At 43.2% G+C, this 24,138-nt stretch overlaps 1 protein-coding gene across 1 annotated transcript in view; it reads right to left on the reverse strand.

The window, feature by feature from the left end:
• col16a1 (collagen, type XVI, alpha 1) overlaps positions 1-24,138 on the reverse strand; it is a 357,671-nt gene that overhangs the window by 14,066 nt on the left and 319,467 nt on the right. The window contains exons 56-63 of the mRNA XM_043717133.1: positions 23,177-23,230; positions 23,048-23,092; positions 22,514-22,558; positions 15,969-16,022; positions 11,263-11,316; positions 10,198-10,248; positions 8,922-9,011; positions 7,188-7,223 (exon numbers count right to left, since the gene is read on the reverse strand). Coding sequence (XP_043573068.1) covers positions 7,188-7,223; positions 8,922-9,011; positions 10,198-10,248; positions 11,263-11,316; positions 15,969-16,022; positions 22,514-22,558; positions 23,048-23,092; positions 23,177-23,230 — 429 coding nt within the window. The remainder of the gene's footprint in view (positions 1-7,187; positions 7,224-8,921; positions 9,012-10,197; positions 10,249-11,262; positions 11,317-15,968; positions 16,023-22,513; positions 22,559-23,047; positions 23,093-23,176; positions 23,231-24,138) is intronic.

The raw sequence follows: 24,138 nt of genomic DNA on the forward strand, positions 1-24,138 counted from the left end.
GGATATGGAAGTATCCCTTGGGGCCTTGGAGGGAAGTAAGGGGGGAGGTGTGGGCGCAAGTTTTACATTTCTTGCGGTTGCAGGGGAAGGTGCCGGGAGTGGAGGTTGGGTTGGTGGGGGGTGTGGACCTGACGAGGGAGTCATGGAGGGAGTGGTCTTTTCGGAACGCTGATAGGGGAGGGAAATATATCCCTGGTAGTGGGGTCTCCTCCTTTGATTTAACAAGCTCAGGATTCGTTAAACTCAGAGATGGTGAAAGTGACTGCCCAGCCCCACTGTTGCCAGCTATAGTGACTGCCAGGTCTAATCCAGCACTCAACAGGAGGAAGACTTTTCTCCTCGCACCTGTAATAGAGGCTCGCTCCCTCACCATTGATGTGACAGTGATTATTAAATAGCAAACCGATAATGGGAATTGTAGTTAAGGCCTGGAGGCTGAGGGAGCAGGAATGGGAGAGTTTGTGCATTGTCCCATCTCAGTGTGAAAATAATTTGAGGCAGGTGTGAAATTTGATTGAGATCAAGGTTTCAAAATGGATCTTTTAAAATAAACTTGGGGCAGGTTTAAACTGATTTAAAAACAAAATGCTGGAAACTCTGAGCAGGTTTCGCAGCAGTTGTGGAGAGAGCGATAGAGTTAATGTTTTGCGTCCAGTTTGAAATGTATGTAAATGGCTAGGGTGTGGCAAGTATGGTTGGAGAGCAGCAGCTATTATATAGTAACAATAACAGAGGCCGAATTCAATCAAGAGGAATTGAACACTTCCTATTCCTGACGAAAAGTTATTATAGACCAGTTAGTCTGACCTCAATGGTGGGAAAGATGAAAGATGAAAGTAAATTATAAAGGATGAAATTTGTGGGCGGCACGGTGGCACAGCGGTTAGCACTGCTGCCTCACAGCGCCAGAGACCCGGGTTCAATTCCCGCCTCAAGCAACTGACTGTGTGGAGTTTGCACGTTCTCCCCGTGTCTGCGTGGGGGTGCTCCGGTTTCCTCCCACAGTCCAAAAATGTGCAGGTCAGGTGAATTGGCCATGCTAAATTGTCTGTAGTGTTAGGAAAGGGGTAAATGTAGGGGTATGGGTGGGTTGTGCTTCGGCGGGGCGGTGTGGACTTGTTGGCCTGAAGGGCCTGTTTCCACACTGTAATCTAATCTAAATCTAATCTAAATTATGATTCATCTGGATACCAGTAACAGGATAGGACAGAGTCAGCACGGATTTATGAAGGGGAAATCATGCTTGACTAATCTTCTGGAATTTTTTGAGGATGTAACTCTGAAGATGGACAAGGGAGATCCAGTGGATGTAGTGTACCTGGACTTTCAGAAAGCCTTTGATAAAGTCCCACATAGGAGGTTAGTGAGAAAAATTAGGGCGCATGGTATTGAGAGCAAAGAACTGACTTGGATTGAAAATTGGTTGGCTGACAGGAAACAAAGAGTAGTGATAAATGGCTCCATTTCGAAATGGCAGGCGGTGACCAGTGGGGTACCGCAGGGATCAGTGCTGGGACCGCAGCTTTTTACAATGTACATTAATGATATAGATGAAGGTATTAAAAGTAATATTAGCAAATTTGCTGATGATACAAAGCTGGGTGGCAGGGTGAAATGTGAGGAGGATGCTAGGAGATTACAAGGTGACCTGGATAGGCTAGCTGAATGGACAGATGCATGGCAGATGCAGTTTAATGTGGATAAATGTGTGGTTATCCACTTTGGTGGCAAGAACAGGAAGGCAAATTACTACCTAAATGGAGTCAAGTCAGGTAAAGGGGCAGTACAACGAGATCTAGGTGTTCTTGTACATCAGTCAATGGAAGCAAGCATGCAGGTACAGCAGGCAGTGAAGAAAGCTAATAGCATGCTGGCCTTCATAACAAGAGGTATAGAAGCAAAGAGGTTCTTCTGCAGCTGTACAGGGCCCTGGTGAGACCGCACCTGGGATATTGTGTGCAGTTTTGGTCTCCAAATTTGAGGAAAGACATTTTGGTTATTGAGGGAGAGCAGCGTAGGTTCACGAGGTCAATTCCCGGAATGGCGAAACTATCTTATGTTGAAAGATTGGAGCCACTGGGCTTGTATACCCTTAAGTTTAGAAGGATGAGAGGGGATCTGATTGAGACGTATAAGATTATTAAAGGATTGGACACTCTAGAGGCAGGAAGCGTGTTTCCGCTGATGGGTGAGTCCCGAACCAGAGGACACAGTTTAAAAATAAGGGGTAGGCCATTTAGGACAGAGATGAGGAGAAACTTCTTCACCCAGAGAGTGGTGGGTGTGTGGAATGCTCTGCCCCAGAAGGCTGTGGAGGCCAAGTCTCTGGATACTTTCAAGAAAGTGTTGGATAGAGCTCTTAAGGATAGTGGAATCAAGGGTTATGGGGATAAGGCAGGAACAGGATACTGATTGACGAATAATCAGCCATGATCATAATGATTGGTCGTGCTGGCTCGAAGGGCAGAATGGCCTACTCCTGCACCTACTATCTATTGTCTATTAGGAAAGGATAGTGAATGGGAAAAGAAGTGCAAGAGTGGCAGAATTATCAAACACTCTCTGCTGTTGGCTGTAGAAGACTGAGCTGGCATAGCTGATGCAGCATTGGATGTCCCTGTCAATGGTACCTGTTGAGAGAGTTGGCAGCATTCCACATATTTCTGAGAAAGACCTTTCTTATAAAGGGGAGGTGGAATATTTAGTGGACCAAGTGTGGGTTGACGAACAAGTTTGGCTTTGGTAAGATACAAAAGACAGAACCACGTTTCATGGCGGCAAAATTGAGAAGGTTGAGAGTGGTCTGCAAATCTTGTGCAGAGTGGGCACTGACTCTGTACTTATTCACCAGCCACATGCACATTTAGGGTGGTCAGTTTTAAATACTACCAAGATGGAAAACTCTTTAACCTCAGTCACCTCTGTGCCAAAAACAAAGAGTTTTCCATCTTGGTAGTATTTAATACTCACACCAAAGGGCAGTTGATTTTGACAAAGCAAATAGCGACTGGCTGTAGATTGTAAATAGCATTGGGGCTATCACACTGTCTTACTTGACTTTCAACATGATTTTGATGATTACAGTTCAAACAATAACAGGTAATGAATGATGACTGAGGTTGATCAGGAACCGAAGGGGGTCTTTGGCTGCATTACCAAATGAGCACTTTGTCTCTGTCTGCACTGACTGTTATGATCCCAGCTAATGGTACCTTTAGGCAAGTCAGATCCCAGTAGGAAACTTGGCATGATAGAGCAAATGTTTAATTTTTCAGTCAGTTTACTGTGGTTATTAGTCACTGAAACAATATTCACATGAGTCTGTAGGCGTTCTTTAACAATTAAACATAAATATGTTTTCTTTCATATTATAAAAAGCTAAAAATATAAGACAGTTCGAAAGACCTTAAACAGCAAATTGAAGTTTCACCCTGCTTCCCCACACTATCCTTTTACAGATATTCAATTTATTACTTATCTCTCAACTCTTCAATCTTCTACCTAACTCATTCCTCTCTGTTTCTTGTCCTTGCATTTTTGAGATGGTTTTATGATTACTTTCTCAATCCGCTGGCATGAAACATTCACCATGCTAATGGTCAAACTTTCTCAGCTCTAAAAACTTTAGTTAAAAATCACACAACACCAGGTTAGAGTCCAACAGGTTTAATTGGAAGCACTAGCTTTCGGAGCGACGCTCCTTCATCAGGTGGTTGTGGAGGACACAATTGTAAGATACAGAATTTATAGCAAAAGTTTACAGTGTGATGTAAATGAAATTATAAATGAAAAATACCTTGAGTTTAAGTTTCTCATCTGTTAGAATGACCATGATAGTTTCACTTCTTTCAGATGTAAATCAGATAACTTTTTTAAAAAAAGTTACATTCTCAGGTTAATTGTAACAATTGGTGTCAGGCCAGATAAGATGTTGAAGGTGTTATCCCCGTGTGTTCCCTGTCTGTGCCATACTGTTTAGACTGATTCTAATCTAAAAAATGAGTTAACAGAGTCTTACATGGATTCATGCAGTTTTTAAGCAAAGTACAATGTAACTCTGCAACTACAAATTTACCCCACAAACGTACATGTGTGGGTTTTGTGTGTGTGTGCAGATGAGAGACTTAACAAACAATCAAAGTATTTTTCAATGTATATTTTCAGTTACATCACACTGTAAACTTTTGCTATAAATTCTGTGTTTTACAATTGTGTCCTCCACAACCACCTGATGAAGGAGCGGTGCTCCGAAAGCTAGTGCTTCCAATTAAACCTGTTGGACTATAATCTGGTGTTGTGCGATTTTTAACTCTGTCCACCCCAGTCCAACACTTGCATCTCCAAATCCTAAAAACTTAAAGACTGCTATACAAACAACTGTGATACAAATTCTCTGGGCTTTGAAGCTGCATGAACTAAAAACATGGGGTGACTGACTCCCCGGGTTAGTTCTTCTGCTTGGAGAAAACTGTTCTCCCTTCTAACTGAAGTTGAAAGCTAAACTAACAGCACTGGATCTGCTTTCTCTGCTATAAACTCAGCAGTATAAAGATTTTATCCAGGTATCTGTCCAGGCAATTGACAGAATTCACATCATTTTGGAAATGATATATTTAGAGTACTGTTTCAAATTACGTTCTGAGCTTTCCAAAAAAAAACCTTTACAGAACTAACCAAAATCTGTCTGCCTCTAATTTAAAATCCAAATTTCAAATGATAATTTTGTATATATACTCACATACATTTACTACAATAAGAAACTGCTGTTTTGTTAATGTTAAAGAGCCATGAGGTTTTGTGGCCCTGTTTAGACCACACTTGGAACATTGTGTTCAGTTCTGGTTGCCTCATTATAGGAAGAATGTGGAAGCTTTAGAGAGGGTGCAGAGGAGATTTACCAGGATGCTGCCTGGACTAGAGGGTATGTCTTATGAAGGTTGAGGGGGCTAGGGATTTTCTCATTGCATGAAAGAAGGGTGAGAGGTGACTTGATTGAGGTGCACAAGATATGAGATGATAAGATGATAGGGTGGATAGCTGGAGACCTTTTCTCGAGGTGGAAATGACATTCACGAGGGGGGCGTAATTTTAAGGTGATTGGAGGAAGGTTTAGGGGAGATGTCAGATGTAGGTTCTTTGCTCAGAGAATGGCGGGTGTGTGGAATGCACTGCCAGTGGTGGTAGAGTCAGATACATTAGAGACACTTAAGTGACTCTTGGATAGACACATAGATGATAGTAAAATGAAGGGTATATAGGTTAGTTTGACCTTAGAGTAGGATAAAAGGTCGAAACAACATCGAGGACTGAAGGGCCTGTACTGTACTGTTCTATGCAATAATAAAGAAGGAAGCAGTAGCAATATTCAGTTGAATGATTTGATATAAAGTAACTATTTAAAATTTGTCAGTCCTCAAATTAGAAAGATCCTGAGCTGTGGATAGGACCCACTAATGGAAATTGCTGGGCATCTGGTCACAATCTTATTAATCTCCTAGAATCACAGAGTCCCTATAGTGTGGAAGCTGGCCATTTTGCTCATCACGTGAACACAGATTCTCTGAAGATCATCCCACCTAGATCCATCCCCTACCCTATTCCTGCAATCCCATGGCTAACCCATCTAGCCTGCACATCTCTGGACACTATGGACTAATCCACTCTATTTTACATATCGGAACACTCGGAGGAAACACAAGCAGGCACGAGGAGAGTGTGCAAACTCCACAAAGACGATTGCCCGAGAGTGAAATTCAACCTGGCTCCCTGGAGCTTTGAGAAAACAGTGCTGACCACTGAGCCACCATGCCACTCAGTGCCCGAGGATTGAAGAATTGCAAACATTTTACCCTTTTTCAAAAGGTAGGGAAGGAAGTGTGAAACATATTCAATAGCAAGCTTCCAAAGGGAAATGGATCAATACTCGCAAGGGAAATCTTTGCAGGATAACGGGGAAAAGAGCATGAGAATAGATATTTGGATAACTTTTTCAAAGCATCAGCAGGGTAGAATAAACTGAATTATCTCCTTGTGCTGCATCAGTCTACGATTCCATAACTGTGATTGGATGGTGAAGGCTTAAAAAGATCCAGTATATGGAACACAAAACTGACAAACACAGAGAGCAATATGAGTGTGTGTACTGGTTGGATGAGGGCACCCATGATGACCCCTGTAGTCGATCAGCCCGCTCATCCAGATGGCCCATACTTGTGTGAAGAATGCCCACTGGTTGAGGTTGGACAGGAAAGGGAGAAAATGGCTGAAGGAAAGGAAAGTGGTGCTAAAATCTGGCATTTGTTTCCTTTCATGATGAGAGAGGAAGAACAGGGCTTCTCCTGGAGGGATGGTTACTCCCAGCTCCCAGCTATGTCCAGGTATAGACTGATAAATTCTTGATTTAGATTGATAAATTCTTGATGTCACAAGAAATTAAGGGCTACGGGGAAAATGCGGGTAAGTGGAGTTGAAATGCCCATCAGCCATGATAGAATGGCGGAGTGGACTCGATGGGCCGAATGGCCTTACTTCCACCCCTATGTCTTATGGTATAGGGAAGATTTCTAATATCCTGGTGATTTGTGGAGGGAATGAGTCTAATCAGAGGAAGGGCATTTCACTGGAATACAAAGTTTAAACTCAAAGTCTAAAATTTCCTTTATAAGAGGAGCGTGAATTGTATTTAGCTGTAACTGGGGGATGGGCATTAATTTGTACCAAGAACAAACTGAAATGTTGTTGAGTTGTGAGGTCAGGGTTTGTGATGTGTATCTCTCTGTAAGTAAATGCAAGAATAAGTATGGAAAGATTGGCTCCAGTTTTATCCTCGGAGACAGTGAGGACTGCAGACGCTGGAGATCAGAATTGAGTGTGTGGTGCTGGAAAAGCACAGCAGGTCAGGCAGCCTCTGAGGAGCAGGAATTCCTGATGCCTGAAACATCGATTCTTCTGCTCTTCAGATGCTGCCTGACCTGCTGTGCTTTTCCAGCACCACACTCTCGACTCCAGTTTTATTCTTCACTACCTGATTTTCTGAAATATTACAGATTGTCCAGACTCTTTTAATCATATTATGAGTACATGAAAATGCCTTTAAAACTCTCCATTGTCCCGACATCATAAAGCAATTCATGTTTGCCTGAGATCAGCACACACATATAACAGATGCAATTAATGTCCCATCTTACCTCTTTTCCTACAGAACCATCCTGACCTGGCTCTCCCTAAAGAAATATAAGAATGTAGACAGCGGTTAGGTATGGCTAGAGGTTTGAAGGTTCAATCTTGAACATTGCTCTTTCAGCTTCATCCAGAACATTCTCTCCGAGTTTGGCCAAGTTACCTGATGGGCTTAATTTCAAACCAGTGCAGACTGATTACTGGAGACCAATTCCACAGCCTCATGCTCCCTGACCAAACCCACACAAGACGGGTTTTGAACCGCCCAGCTATTGTGCAGAAGTCTGTAGTGATTTACTTACTTAGAAGTAGTGGTGATCATCATGTTTCCTTCGACAATGGCTTTCTCAGCTGCTCTGTGGCACCCCCTCCCTAACTCTACAAGGCCACATTCTGTGGTCTGTCTGGTACATTGAGTGATCAGCTGAACTGGAATGGGGGTACAATGGTAATGGACTTGGAATCTGGTGCCTTATTGTAATTTTCTTCAGGAAGGTGGGAATAATTTAATCTATTCATGATGGTGTTAACTCCATTGGATTTATTCTAAAATTCCATTCGGCTCCTAAATGCCTTTTAAGGAAGTTTACTCTCCTTACCTGTTCTGGTCTCCGTGTGACTCCGGATCAACAGCATTGGAGATGCAGTGGATAGCGTCCCTGCCTCTAAACCAGAAGCTCCGGTTCATGCCCCAGCCTTGGATTGGATGGCCAAGGATGGTACCAGGCCATATGGGTTGTCTGAGAACCTGCAAATCCTTTCAATAGGCCTCTAGAAGGCAGGCAGACTGGGAGGGGTTCCTGGTGTGGTTACCCATGTGTGGTTACCATGATAAAAGGCTCCAGCTGCAGGGTCCTGTCATGGACTGTACTCTGAGGTAAGCAACCCCCCACATCTTGAGGGACACACAGAGGAAGAGGAGACTCCAGACCCATAGCAATGTGGTGAGTCTTCATAGCCCTCTGAGTGAATGGGTAAGCCACGCAATTGTTGGTGATACATAATGGCCAATAAATGCCAGTGTCGCCAATGACACCCACATCCTGAGGATAAACATAAATGAGAACTCATTGTGAAGTCTGGTAACTGCAAATAACACCAGCCCTGAGCCAGGCCAAAATGTTTTCTTTCTTTTTTGTTCATTCAGGAGACGTGAGCGTCACTAGCTAGACCAGCATTTATTGCCCAAACTTCACCGCCCAGAGGGCAATTAAGAGTAAAGCATATTGCTGTGGGTCTGGAGTAACAGTCAAAGATACCAGCTTCCTTCCCTCAAGGATAGTAGCGAGCTAAACGGGTTTTCCCGACTATCGACAATGGATTCACGGCCAGCCCTCATTAGACTCTTAATTCCAGATTTTACTGGATTCAAATTCCACCATCTGCCATGGCAGGTTTCGAACCCAAGTCCCCAGAACATTATCGGTCCCCCAGTATCTGAAAGATGACTCTATTCAAAGTGAACCATTTAATACCCTTCTATTTTCATTTACAATTTCAATGTGCTCATGTTCACAGTGAACTGAGAGTGCTTCCCATACATATCTCTTGGCTATAAAAGCTGAGCTTTCTGAGGCTTTTTAAACCAGGAGGACACAGCCCGCATTAGACGACAAGAGAATTGACAACACAGTCAAAGCTGAACAGTATTTCACCCCGCGTATCACAGCAGCCACCTGATTACCTGGACAGGCTGAGTCACCAGTGACCATGCAGACAGACACCGAAACCTGGGAACCTACCATCAACCCAGGAGCTCCAGGCGGGCCAGGGGGGCCCACCAATCCAGGGAGACCTCTTTCTCCAGACGTTCCACGATCACCCTTTGTTCCCTAAATATAGCCAATCAGGGAAAAACAGTCAGTTACCGGAGGAATCTTAAACTGAGCGCAGAATCTAACACTGAATTTACAATTATGCAGGTTGGCATGGTGACAAAGACAGTGTAGAGGCCATGATAAAAACAGAAAGATAGAAACAGCTGCACTGTCAGTGATAGTTTAACAGAGAGAGAGAGAGAGAGAGAATATGAATGAGAGAGCGTGAGAAAGAGAGAAAGAGGGAGCAGCGCTGTCAGAGATTGTTGAATCGAGCGAGGGGGAGAGAGACAGTTAATGTGGGAAAGCGAGAAAGAGAGGCAGGGAGCTGTACTGTCAGTGATGGTTTAAATGACAGGGAGAAAATGTGAGAGAGTGAGAGAAGGGGAGTGGCACTGTCAGAAATGGTTTAATAGAGAGGGAAAGAGAATGTGAGAGAGCGAGAAAGAGGGAGGTTGACAGCTGTACTGTCAGGGTTGGTTTAACTGAGAGGGAGAGAGAATGTGTGAAAGTGAGAGAAAGGGAGGGAACTGTACTGTTAGTAGTGACTAGAGAGAGAGAGAGAGAGGTGCACTGTCTGTGATGGTTTCACAGAGATAGGGGAGGGAGCTTTGCTGTCAGTGATCATGTAATGAAACAGAAAGAATGTTAAGATAGAAAGAGAGATGGCACTGTCAGTAATGGTGTAAGAGAGAGTGAGGGAGAGGATATGGGGAGAGACAGAGAGAGAGAGAGAGCTACAATGTCAATAACGTTATAATAGAACATGAGAGAGAGAGATAATATGGGAGGAAGAGAGAGAATTGTACTGACAGTAATGAGAGAGAGAGACATCAATGGAGGGAAGGAAGCTGCACAATCACCATGTGTAACAGACAGAGGGTGACAGTGACAGTGAGAGAGGGACAGAATGCATGTGATAGGGAGCTGTCAGTAACAGTACATCAGAGATAGAGAAAGTGAGAGAGAACGGTAAGAGGAAAGGGAGCTGTCTTGTCAGTAACAGTGTAACAGATAGAGAAAGGGAAAGAGAATGGTTGAAAGGGAGAGAGGGAGCAGTATTAGTGTAACAGAGATAAAGGAAGGGAGAGGGAATGGTGAGAGGGAGCTGTGCTGTCGGTTACGGTGTAACAGAGATAAAGGGAGAGAGAATGTAACAGAGAGAGAGAGAGAGAGAGAAGAGATCAATATTTTGACTCACCACTCCTGGGGGTCCTGCAGGGCCCGGAGATCCTGGAACACCAGCTGCACCCTGAGATTGAGAAAACACGGTCAAAGACAGGAATGAATTAGTTGGAGCCTTCAGAGGGTCAGCTGCTGTGCTCATACAGAGAGCTGCCAGATAGCTACCTGAACAATATCCTGACAGCTCTAGCACTTTGCAGAGTCAGACAGTGTCCAGGCCTGAGCCCAGACCTGGAGAGGGGTAATTTGCAGCATGGATTGTTAAAGACTCATTCCTCTGAGACTCTGCTGGGCTCAGTGTGGGGGAAAAGAGGAGTGGGGCGGGATGTCAACTGCATGGGGATATTTTGCCTGCAATCCCCTACCACCTCCCATGCTCCCACCCCTGCCCCATACCCACACATCAACAGGGTGACTTGGGAGGTTCCTGGGTTTCTGTTTGGCTGCTTATTGCTGATGTAATCTCAAATGTAGAGTTTAATGGTAGCAGATTCAATGATGAATTTCCAGAGACTGGACAAATATTTGAAGGAATGATTGCAGGAACACTTAGATTTAGAGAGATGCAACAGGCATAATGGCTGAAGTGACTGCCTCTGGTGCTGCCAGGTTCAAGGAAATGCAACTATCTGACTTTCAGAAATCAGTGGAGCTGACCAAGTAGTGAATACATATGAGTGAATCCCACATACAGTAACCGTGTTGTCAGGCATGTTGGATCAGTGATGACAGGATGCCGTACCGTCAGCCCAATGGGCCCCAATCTGTCCTGTCTTACTGAGCTCCAGCTTGGGCCTGAACTCTCCTTGTAGGCCTGGTGTTTCCAGGAAGTGAGCCCAGCCCCTGGAGTTGGAGGCTGCAGTTGGGGATCTTTCACATCTATTGATGGTGAGATTGACACAGAGGAGATTCGGGTCCATGCAAAGTGTGCTTCGTGGGTCTTGTACTCTGTAACTCTGCTGGAAATCTCCAGTCTCCTGGGAAGCTCCTGGAGAATCTCACATGGAGAAACAGGAACTCTGTGGACCTCAGGAAACCGTGAATGAAACATGACACTGAGCTGGTTTTTAATGATACTCACCACATGCCCAGGAAGCCCTGGAGGTCCAACAGGTCCTGGTGGACCAGGCTCTCCCTGCAAACAAACACAATCCACACATTCACTCATCTGCGATCTGGATCCAAGGTCCATTTCCACCGGTCCAGCAACAATCAGTATCACTACCTGTGTCATAAACACTCCCGCCTTGTTTGAGTTAGTTGCTCAGCCCTTTCAATCCAATCTCCTTTCAGAAAAGATTTGGACAAATAAAATACAACAAAGGACTGATTAGGGAGACATTGATCACCGTATCATAAGGTTTATGGTGGCTATGGAAAAGGACAAGGAACAATCCAGAATAAAACATAATTAACTGGAAAGCTGGCATCAATACAGTCGGATGTAAAAACACAAAGTGCTGGAGAATCTTAGCAGGTCTGGCAATATCCGTGCAGAGAGAAACAGCATTAGTGTTAAGAAACTGATAAGAATGTTTTTTGGAACAGGCATCTAGAAATGATGGTTTTTATAAGTATTGACAAAGTGGGAGGAGAAGTGAGTGGAACAGATGGTGATGGTGCCAAGAGTGAAAGACAAAATGAATGCTAACAGGATTCGAAGAGGGATATAGATGCACAATAGGTGTTAATGGTAGGTTTTAATGATAGAAAATAGGTCACCCTTGCTGAGAGCAAATCCAGGACACTAACACTGGTCCCAAATAAAACACCAGGGCATGGGAATATGTTATCAAAATAGAGGGCGGTTCTCATTTTTTGAAGTTGTGGAATTTAGTATTGAGTCTCTGAGACTGTCAGGTGCTGAACTGGAAAACGAAGTGTCATTCCTTGAGCTTGTGAGGTGCTTCATAGGAACATTGTAGCAGGCCCAGGACAGAAATGTCAACATGAGAGCAAGGTGGGTTACTGAAATGACAAGTAACTGGGAGGTCAGGGTCACTCCTACAGACAGAATGGAGGTGTTCCAGAAAGCGGTTACCCAGTCTGTTTGGTGTAGTCTCACCAATGTACACAGTGAACTGCATGGTGAGCAATTTCACTAGATTGAAAGAAGTATAAGTGAAATGCTGCTTCACTTGGAAGGTATGTTTGGCTCTTGCATAGTGAGGAGGAAGGAGGTGATTGTGCATGTGTTCCATCTTCTGCGATTGAATTGCAAGGTATCATGTGGATTGGGGAGGTGTTGGGAGTCATAGAGGAGTGGACTAGTGTGTCATGGAGGGAAGAGTCCCTATGGAATGCTGAAAGTGGAGTGGAGGGGAGGGCAAGATGTATTTTACGGTGGTGTGCTGCTGGAGGAGGGGAAATTGGTGGAAGGTGATCCTTTGAATAAGGAGACAATTGGGTAGAAGGTGAGACCAAGGGCAAGCCTACTGTTGTTCTGGTAAGGAGCGAAGGGGTGAGGGCAGAAGAGTGGGAGATGGGTCAGACCCAGTTGAAGGCTCTATCAATCACATAATCAGAACAGATACAATGGAGATGGAGAAACTGGGAGAATGGAATGCAAAGGAATCTTTGCAGATAATAGGGCATGAAAAGGTACAGTTGAGGTAATTGTGGGAGTCAGTGTGATTGTAATGGATATTGGTGGAGAGCCTATCCTCAGAAATGGAGGCAGAGAGATTAAGGCAGGAAGAGACAAAGGTAAAAATGAGAAGAGTTTTATAAGATGGTTCCGGGGATTAGAATCCTCAGTTGTGAGGATAGTTTGGAAAGGTTGAGATTGTGCTCCTCGGAAAGAAGAATGCTTAGAGGAGATTGAATAGTGTTTTCAGGATAATGTGGGGCATGGATATGGTAATTAGGGAGAAATCGTTAAGCTGAAAGTGATTTTCAAAAGAAGTAAATTGTTTTTAGATTCCCTACAGTGTGGAAACAGGCCCTTCGGCCCAACAAGTCCACACCGACCCGCCGAAGAGTAACCCATCTGGACCTATTTCCCTCTGACTAATGCACTTACCACTATGGGCAATTTAGCATGGCCAATCCACCTGTCCTGCACATCTTTGGACTGTGGGAGGAAACCTACGCAGACACGGGGAGAATGTACAAACTCCACACAGAGTCACCTGAGGCCAGAATTGAACCTGGGACCCTGGTGTTGTGAGGCAGCAGTGCTGACCACTGAGCCACTGTGAAATATCTTTTTCAGACAGCAGGTAGTTAGGGCATAGAATTGACAGCCTGGAAACACGGGGCGGAAGCAAGTTCAATTGAGGCTTTGAAGAGGACATTGGATGGTAATTTAAATAGAAACAATGTTCAAGAGATGGGAGAAAGGCAGAAGATTGGTATTAAATCATGATGTGAATTTGGAGAACTGTGCCAAGATGCTGGGAGCCCCTTAGAGCCCCTCTCTGCACAATAACAATTTTGGGTTTCTAGGACAGAAAGGTGGAAATAGGTAGGATGGACTGTAGAGAGGCATGTGGGAGGGGGCTCAAGTAGAACCTGATCAAGGAATATTCCACATAGCCCACAAAGAGACAGGTACAACTGGCACATGGGTGGGCACTAGAGAGACATTGGCCATTATTTTCTGGTCTTCCTCAGATTCCGGGTGTTGTTAGATGATTCAAGAATGGTAAATACTTACATTCAAATAATGAGAAACTTGGGGAGAAATGATAGTTTGGAACAAAATTAATAGTTGGGTAAATGCTCATTAACCAAGAAAAAGCAGCATGAATTTATGAGCTAATGGAGAGGTTGATGATGGTAATGCTATTGATGTTGTGTGCATGCACTTCCAGTGTACATTCAATAAAGTGCCACATTGCAGTCTGGGGAATAATGTTAGAACTCACGGACTAAAGGGACAGTCGCAACGTGAACACAAAGCTGTCAGAGTGACAGGAAACCCAGTTGTGGGTTACTGCAAGTTTCTTTTCGACTGGAGGAAGGTTTATTGTGGAGGTTCCCAGGAGTCATTGTTAGGATCCCTGCTTTTCTTACTTTATGCTAATGTCCTAGACGTTGGGGTACAGCACACCATTTCAAAACCTGTGAAGGGTATTAAAACTTGGAAACATTGTGAACTGTGAGGAGGAGTGTCGAGCCTTGAAAGCACATCAACAGATTGGTAGAGTGGGAAGACAGATGAAACTTAATGCAAAGTGTTGTGTGAAGTGATTCACTTTTGCAGGAAGAACAAAGAGAGAAAATAAAAAGGAAAGGATACAATTTTTGAAAGGATGTAGGAGCAAAGGGAGCTGGGTGTGTATGTGCATAAGTCAATGAAGGTGACAAAGCAAGTTGAGAGATTGGTTAAAAAAAAATCACACTGTTCAAGTATCAGTAAGGGCATCGACAACAAAAGCAAAAAGACACTCGACAAATTAGGCCTTAATTCTCTCGAATTAGAAAGGTTTCAGGATATTAACTGGGACAGATGGCGTAAATAAAGATAAACTATTTCCACTGGTTGAAGATTCTACAACCAGGGACACGATCTAAGAATTGGGGTCAGGCCATTAAGAAAAGATGTTAGAAAGGACTGCTATATGCTAAGATGAATTGAGGTTTGGAAATCTCTTCCTCAAATGATGGTTGATGCTAATTCAATTACGAAATGTAAATCTGAGATTGACAAATTTTTATTAATCAAGGGTATCATGGTATATGGGCCCAAGGCAGGTATATGGAATTAAGCCAGAGATCAGCTATGATCTTATTGAATGCAGGAGCAGACTGGAGGGGCAGAACGGCCTACTCCAGTTGCTAAAGAGGTTATCCTAAACTTGTATAGGATACTGGCTGTGCTCTAAACTCTCAAGCATCCAGATTTGTAATACTCTATCACTATTGACCTGGGCCCTGGCTCTGGAATTCCCTCCTTAAACCACACCACCTCTCTTCCTCCCTTACTTCTACTGACAAGCTCCTCAAAATCTCCTTCTTCCCCGTTCCAATCCCACTTTATGTTGCTTGGTGCCAAATTGTGTTCCTATTGGCGGAGGGACTGAGAAACAGATTTCAGGTGATTGGTAAAAGAGGGATGGCGACAGGAAGTGAAATCTTTTATCCAACGAGCACCTTTAATTGAAGAGCTCAAGAGTGAATCGGATTATTATCTGGGAAGGAGGAATGTGCACACTGAGAATGTGGGCGAGTGGCACGTGGTGAATTGTTCCTTCAGTGAGATAGCCACATGACCTCCTTCAGAGCTGTAACCGTTCTGTGGCTCAGCGTTCCCACTTCAGCGCTTGTCCACTTCAAAGCCATCCTGGAAGTTGATGGGAGAGAGGAATGATCCAATGTTCTTGTATCTTGTACCTTTACTGCAGTGAAGCATCCCATACTACTTTATAGGGCAATGATCAAACACAATCTGACACTGAGTAACATAAGCAGGGGATGGAGGAGGTCTAAGGACTGTGTGACAATGACAGCCCAGGCCAATAATAATGGAGCAATACAAATCTGGATGCTTCGGAGAGAGAGAGAGAGAGAGGAGTGCAGCCAATATCTCACAAGTGTATAGGATCAAGGGAACCTCAGCTTCCAAGTCGATGATGCAATTTTCAACTGAGGTTTGAAAGGCTACGCAGTGAACCTGCTTCATTATATAAATTGGGAGCAAAATTGGCAATGGGTCCCCAGAACCCCCACACAGGGCTCGAATAAAACCGTCTATATTGTTGGGTGGTGGGGGGGGATGTAGTAGATGTTTGAAAAATCAAGTTTCAGAGCTACATAAGCAATTTTAAAAATTCTCAAACTTGCCTCAAAGCCTGGCCGGCCTGTATTTCCAGGTGGTCCTGCTACGCCTGGTTCACCCTGTAACAGTGAGTGGAGATAGTGATGTTAAACATATTCATTCCTGTTCACAGCACATGGCACGAGGCATACAAGGGTGAGGGATTATGCACACAAGCAAACACTCATACAAACTTACACTCACCGGAACACACACAACATTTTCCATACTGACATGACATGAAATTTCAGCACATAAACAACCTGAAGATCTTGAAGCAGGGCTTCTTTATTCCACTGGCATCAAGTTTTTACAAGCATGAAAGGAAATTAAGGTTAAACTGAGAAAATAGAGTATTTACATGGAAATAATTCTGTTGTCAACATCTGATTGATGGAATTCTATGTCTGTATATCTCTCTCTCTCTCTCTCTCATATGGAGGGTTATTTCAGATCAAGAGCCACATATTTTCTTTCAGAGATAGTCCACCTGGTTGCTTGACTTCTGCCCTCCCTCCCAACCTACTGCTGGAGGTGCCATTACAACACATACTGGAATTTAATGGGTGGTAGGATTTCTTGTCCCACTATTAAAGGAGTTGCTAGGCAATGCACTCCTGCCGACATCAGTTGCCTCACAGCTATTTAAAACTTTAACAAGTGTTTCTTGCTAAAGATAGGGAATCCACCCGTCACTCAACAGAAAACTGGTTAATTGGATCGTGATTAGTGGACACTGCTGAACTACAGGGAGTCACAGAGCAGGACGGGAGTTAGCGTAGATTCTCTTGTGATGGAGAAGGAAGGGGAGACCTGGGGAGTGGGGTTGAGCAGGATACAGGACAGTGCAAGTCTTGATTGAGTTGCTGGAGTTGGGGAGGAGAGTGAGGGAGCAACTGGGGCATAGGGCAAGATTTAGGTGGGGGGCCTGGAATGGGATAAGTGGAGGCTTTCTACCAGCCTCAAAAATGAAGCTGAATGGGAGGTGGCCCTGAAGAGACCACTGACTGACAATGGAAGAACCTCAATGAGGACAAGAGCATGCGGTCACTCAGGACTCCTCTGCCCTTCAGAGATTTACAGACAAGTCTGGGAGTAAAGGACACTTGGGAATTTTTGTTGCCCCTGCAAAGCCATTGCTGGAGTCTGTTAAAATCTTCCAGTATGAACATAAAGGAATAGGAGCTGGAGTGAGGCTGTTTGGCCTCAATGAGATCATGATCCAGATTTATCCTAACTTTTCCGCACTAAGCTCATTCACCTATGCTATCTCCATTCCCACATTCAGTATTCCTGCACTATCCCCATTTCTGCCCTTTCCCCATTCCCACACTATCCCTATTCACACACTCTTCCCATTTCCACACTATCCCCAGATCTCTTGATTCCCTTAGCAATCAAAACAATATTAAACTCAGTCTTAAATTTTCTCAGTGAATGAATATCCAAAAATCCACTATGATAGAAAATGTCAAAGATTCGTAACCTTTAAATGAAGAAATGTCTCTTCTTCTCAGCTTTAAATGATCGGTCCCTTATCCTGAAACCGAGACCCTGTATTCTCCATTCTCCAGCCAGGGCAGACTTCTCCTCAGTGTCCACCCTGAGAGTGCACTTCAGAATGATATCTGTTTCAATTACATTCCTCACACTCTTTTACATTATATGTAATTTTGACCTCATCTGATAGAACTGCCCTCACAGTACAGTCCCCTTTTCCCAGGAACCAGTCTAGTAGAGTTTTGTCGCACTACCTGGGGCAAATATATCTTTGCATAAAGGGAACAAAACTGAATTTAATACTGCAGGTGAAACCTCACCAAAGCCCTGCACAATTGTTGGAAGACTTCTTCTCCCTTTGTGACAAATATCTCATCTGCCTCCTTAATTGCTCGCTACACCTGAATGTTAGCTTTGTGATTTGTGTCCAAGGACACCCAGATTCCCCCTGAATACTGACATTTCCCAGTTCCCAACTGCTCAAAAAATATTCTGCTTCTTTATTTTCCTTACGAAAGTGGATGATTTCACATTTTGCCCACATTTTATTCCCTCCAACATGTTCTGATCCACTCACCAACATGCCAATATTCCACTGCAGCCTTTGGATCCTCCTTACCACTGACTCTGTATTGCCCCCAAACCTGGAAAGGTTACATTCAGTCCCCTCGTCCTTCAATACAGTTTCTCAATCTAGATGAGCGAACTTGTCCTTGATACACACGATAGTTGTTTAGACTTAAGATAACCACTTTCAAACTTAGTATAAGATTCTATCCTATTATTGTCACTCTTTCCTGGAGGCCCCTATGCAAAAAGGATCTTCAATAATCATTGCTCATTGCACAATACCTGATATAAAATCTCAACCTGTTCCTAAGTGATCTAAAAAAGCTAGCCTGTAAATATTCCATAAATCTCTCCTCAAGCTATTAATGCAAATTTGGTTTGCCCAGTCTACATGGAGGTTAAATTCCCATGATGACTCTGTTATCCTTATTACATGCAACTCTAATCTGCTGATTTATACTGTAACTACAACTAATGCAAGGAGGCGGATAAATTACTTCCATCAGTTCCATCCCAAAAGGACATTGTGAAGTTGGTGGTATGGGCAGACAGTTAGTACATGACATTTAATGCAGGAAAGTGCAAAATGACATTTCAGCCCTTCCACCCAAACAGTTTCTACTTCATGGTTTTCTGAGCCAACATCTTTTCTCAATATTGTTATTACCCCATCCGTTATTAGATTAGATTCAGATTCACTACAGCGTGGAAACAGGCCCTTCGGCCCAACAAGTCCACACCGACCCTCTGAAGAGCAACCTACCCTGACCCATCCCTCTACATTCACCCCTGACTAATGCACCTAGGCAATTTAGCATGGTCAATTCACCTGACCTGCACATCTTAGGACTGTGGGAGGAAACCGGAGCACCTGGAGGAAACCCACGCAGACACGGGGAGAATGTGCAAACTCCACACAGACAGCTTAACAGTCTTTCTTTTAACTTCAACAGAGATAGGCAAAAGGTGAGTATCCTAGGATATTTCATCCAAAACTATGTTTGGCAGCAATCTCAGATTAGAAGCTGTAGAAACCCTATGGGTGGAAGTAAGAAAGTGGAAGAAGACCTGATCAGAATTGTCTATAGGTCCCCTAACAATGGCTACAAGGTGGGACTGAAAATAAATCAGGAGATAATGAGAGCATGTAACCGAGGCAATGAATTAACCATGAGTGACTTTAATCCATATGTAGATTGGAATAGTCAGATTGACAGAGGGAGGCATGATGAAAACTTCATAAGAAGTGTACACAGGACAGTTTTGAGAACAATGCATTGTGGATCGAACCAGGAATCAGGGTATTTTGGATCTGGTGATGTGTAATGAGGCAGGTATAATAAATGATCTCAGAAGAAAAGATCTCCTATGAAACAGTTACGATAATGTGGTAGAATTTACAAAGTAATGAGGACTGAGCTGGCTGGAGTGGAATGACCAAAGGAGTTAACAGCAAGGACGGTTGAGGAACACTGGCAGACTTTTAAGAAAATAGTTCATGGCTCACAACAAAGATATATTCCAGTGAGGTAGGAGGATTCTAGAAAGGGGATAAGCCAATCATGGCTGACCAGGGTGGCTAAGGGTAGCATCTAATTGAAAGAAAAAAAAAATTCAATTTGGCAAAAATTAGTGGTAAGCCAGAGAACTGAGAATATTTTTTTAAAAAGTAAAAGATGACCTGAATAATAATAGTGAGAAAATAAAGGTTTTGAGCGTAAACTTGCAATGAATATAAAGAGCTTCTTCAAATTTATAAAGAGGAAGATAAAAGGTAAAATGAACATGGGTCCCTTAGGAAATGAGGCTGGGGAAATAAGGATAGGGAATGAGGAAATGACAGAGGAGTTAAATAAATACGTCACTCTTCACCATAGAGACACTAATAGCATTCCAAAATATACAGAGTAATCAAAAGGCAAAAGGAGAGGAACTAAACACAATAGTTATTACAAGGAAAACCAATGGTGGCCTAAAGACCAATAAGTCCCTTGGACTGACTGGATACATCTTAGAATATTAAAGGAAGTAGATACAGAGATAGTGGATGCACTGGTAGGAATCTGCCAAGAATTCTTAGATTCTGGAAATGTGCCATAGGATTGGAAAACTACCAATGCAGTATTTTTATTTATAAAGAGAAGTAGACAGTAAACAGGTAAGTATAGGCAAGTTAGCTTAACATCTTTTGTTGGAAGAAATGTCAGAATCTATTACAAACGATGTAATAGCAAAGCATTTTGAAACACATAATGTCATCAAGCAGAGTCAGTATGACTTCATGAAAGGGAAATCGTGCTCAACAGATTTATCAGAATACTCTGAGGAGGTAACAAGCAGAGTAGAGAAAGACAAAGCGGTGGATGTAATGTATTTAGACTTAAAGAAGGCACTTGATAAGGAACTGCCTGTTATGGTACTTAATTAGTGTCAGGGTAGTATATTAGCATGGGACAGAGGAAGGACTAACTGATAGCTATAACTAATAGAAGTGGAATGAGAGGGACATTTTCAGGATGACAACCTCTAACTAGAAGAGTGCCATAGGAATCAGTGTTGGGCAATTATTTACAATACATACAGGTCATTCTGCTGTAACACGTGTTTCGTTAACGTGAATTTGCTGTAACACGATTGACAAATTGTTTCTAAACTATAGTTTCTAAAGTACAAACTTTTAAAATGTGTGTTGGCTGCAACACGATTACACTGCCGACACTTTAAGCGCTGTTTCTAAAGTATGATTTTTCTATAATGCGGGGTTGCACGAGAATGCAACCATTGTGTTTCAGAGGAACTACCTGTATTAATGACGTGGATGAACGAAATAAATGTAATCTCATCAAGTTTGTGGGCAACACAAAAACAGGTGGGAAGGCAAGTGGCGAGGCTGACACAAACAAACAGTCTTCATTAGCATATGGACAAGTTACATGAGTGAGCAAGAACTTGGCAGATGGAATTCAATGTGAGATTTGGCAGGAAGAATGGAGGAGTGAGTAATTATGTCAATGGGGAAAGTCTGCGCAAAGATGCTACACAGAAGAGTTTGGGGGTCCTTATGGATAAATCACATCAAGTTCAGTTACAATAGCTGAGGCAAATGGAATGTTGGCCTTTATTTTAAAGGGAATGGAATACAAAAATAAGGAGGTTTTACCATACTATACAAGGCACTGGATAGACCACCCCTGGGATAATATGAACACTTTTGGAAAAACATACTGGCATCGGGAGCAATCCAGAGAAAGGTCACTGGGCTGATACCAGGTATGGAAGGATTGTCTTGGGAGAGGTTGAGTAGGTTGGGTTTGTACTCATTGGAGTTTAGAAGAATGAGAGAAAACCTAATTGAAACAATTAGGCCAAAGATGAAGAGGAATCTCTTTCCCCCGAGGACAGCGAATCTGTGAAATTCTTTACCACAGAAGGCTGTTGTAGCTGGGTCATTGAGTATACTCAAGGCTGAGGCGGTCAGATTTTTATCAGTAAGGGAATCAAAGATTATGGGGAAAAGGCAGGAAAATGAAATTAGAGATTATCAGATCAGCCACAATCTCATTGAATGGTGTAGCAGACTCAATGTTCAAAAGATCTCTCTCTGCTCTTACTTCTGTGGTGGGTAGCTGATCAGGGCCACCTTGGCATCTTTGTGGGAATAAGAAGTTGCTGCTGTGGGAATGTTCTCCCACTCAGACTGCCAGCCACCAGCAAGCTTTGGGCCTTCTGATTGGGCCTCCTGTCTCAGGAACCTATCAGCCATTCTGAACACACACCTGGCTGCTTTGCAGGAGGCTCGACACCTCGTGGCCTATCTGGGGTTTACACAGGGACATGCAGTTTGTTCCCATGGCAGAAGAGTGTCAAAGGTGATTAAATTCTGGCCTTGTTTCTGTGAAGGCTATTTAATCCAGCCTATTCACGTCTACCCAAGCTTTTAATTTATCATGAGCACTTCTTGCATTCAGATACAACACCTTGAACTTTGATTTCTTCCAATTTTCTCTTTATCATGCCCTTAATCACTAATTATCTGTTATCTTTGTTACTCCATATTTTCCTGACACATTCTGCTTATTTTTACTCAAATACACTGCTCCGTTCCTTGGCGTTTCTGACATGACCCTTTCCTGAATGTCATGCTGTCCTTTGCCCAATCCTGATACCAGTGGTTCATGTAATGAAGCCCTGCCTTCCACTGTAGCCCTTTGCCACACACTGAACCCCTCAACAGATTATTTCTCTGTCACTCAGGTAACAATCTAGAATGTGTTTTCAGCTTCCTTTAAGGTTCTGGAATATTAACATTGCCTCTTATCTCCTCAAGCCTTCTCAGCAAAACATCATTCCTGATTCTATCTCGTGATCATGCCCCTCCAACCCTAGAATCATACCTACATACACCTATACTATCTCCAGACTCAAACACATATTAGGACTCCATTATCCTTGAACATAAATGGATACACAAATCCTACAATGCTCACTCGCAGATACCTACTCTCTGTCCAGGTTGACCTGGAAGGCCAGATTTTCCTTTAAATCCCTGTAAAAAGAAGGAAACCAGTTAGAAGACCTCTTGGCTTTAAAGAATTACATAAACTGTTCCTTTAGCATCGTAATCCTCTTCCACACAAAACTTAATCAATCCTATTTTTGAAAGGTCTAAATGGTCTGACAGCTTCCGTTAGCTTTCGGCGGACAGAATTCCAATGTTCCACTCCTCCTTGTGTGAGGAAATGCTTCCTCACTTCAGGCCTGGTTCCGTAGCTGTATTGTGAAGGGTCTTCCCCCTTGCTCTGGGTTCTTTCATTTGACAAACTAGTTTCTCTTCACTGACCTCGGCAAATCTTCAGATTATTTGAAAAAAATCTTGATTGCATCGTGTCTCAATGCTATGAATTCCATGAAGTACAAATCAAATTCATGCAAATCGTCCTTTTAATCCTTTAATTTCCAACATCATTCGAGGTAGTTAAGGACTTATAATTATTTGCATGATCAGAAACAAAAGCAGGATAGTACAACTACTTACGTGTAGTCCCCTGAGCCCTGGGGGTCCAGGTGGACCAGTCTCACCCTGCAACACAAAACAAACACCATCAGTGACTCTGCCCCTGCCCAAGAGGAGCAACACACTTTGGACATGTGGCTAATGTCCTACCCGTGGGCCTGGCTTCCCTTCCTTCCCATCCAGACCTTCTACTCCTGGAGGACCCTGCAGAAAGAACAAACACAACATGTGTCAGGAAAGTGCTACAGCAATGCAGGAACAAATCAGCCAACCCATTAGGCTCTACTATCCTCTATTCCTGATGAAGAGCTTTTGCCCGAAACATCGATTTTCCTGCCTGACCTGCTGTGCTTTTCCAGCACCACTCTAATCAAGACTCAGGTTTCCAATCCTCGTTTTTACCTCTACTGTCCCACTGCCCACTCAAGCCCAGTCTAGTTAACATTTCCACAATCTCATGCTCCAACAACAAAATGCTTCGGTTTCAATAGTCACTGTAAAATTGTGAGGTAAAAGTCATAGAGTCATAGAGATGTACAGCACGGAAACAGACCCTTTGGTCCAACCCGTCCATGAAACATATTAAATCACCAAACATTATTGTGAACGTGAATCTTATGTGATTTTATAACCAGATTGCAGCTGTGGCTTCCATAGACTGGTACAAAAACCTGGATCTGGCATTTTACCAGACATTTATGTTTTAGCTTTGATGCAGTCTTTGACTGGCCTTTCCGATGAGGTGGTGACATGGTTAAGATTTTGGTCAGGCTGTGGATTGGAAGTTGACCTTTCAAATCAGGTCTTTGTTTATATGGCCCAAACTGGTGGGCCGAAGGCTTCCTGTGCAACATGAATCGGAAATGATGTGAATCTAATTAGAGGTTAGGGTTAGGATTAGATTGACAACATGGAGACAATAAAAAGAATTGAAAGAAGAGTCATACCAGACTCAAACACTAACACTATTTTTCTCTTTCCACAGATGCTGTCAGACCTGCTGAGTTTCTCCAGCATTCTCTGTGTTTGCTTTAGATTTCTAGCATCTGCAGAATTTTAATTTCAAAAGGGTAGTGGAGACTGTATAACATTTTGATATGGTCAAAATATCA

This window comes from Chiloscyllium plagiosum, chromosome 27, assembly GCF_004010195.1.
Source record: "Chiloscyllium plagiosum isolate BGI_BamShark_2017 chromosome 27, ASM401019v2, whole genome shotgun sequence".
Classification (NCBI taxonomy): Eukaryota; Metazoa; Chordata; class Chondrichthyes; order Orectolobiformes; family Hemiscylliidae; genus Chiloscyllium; species Chiloscyllium plagiosum.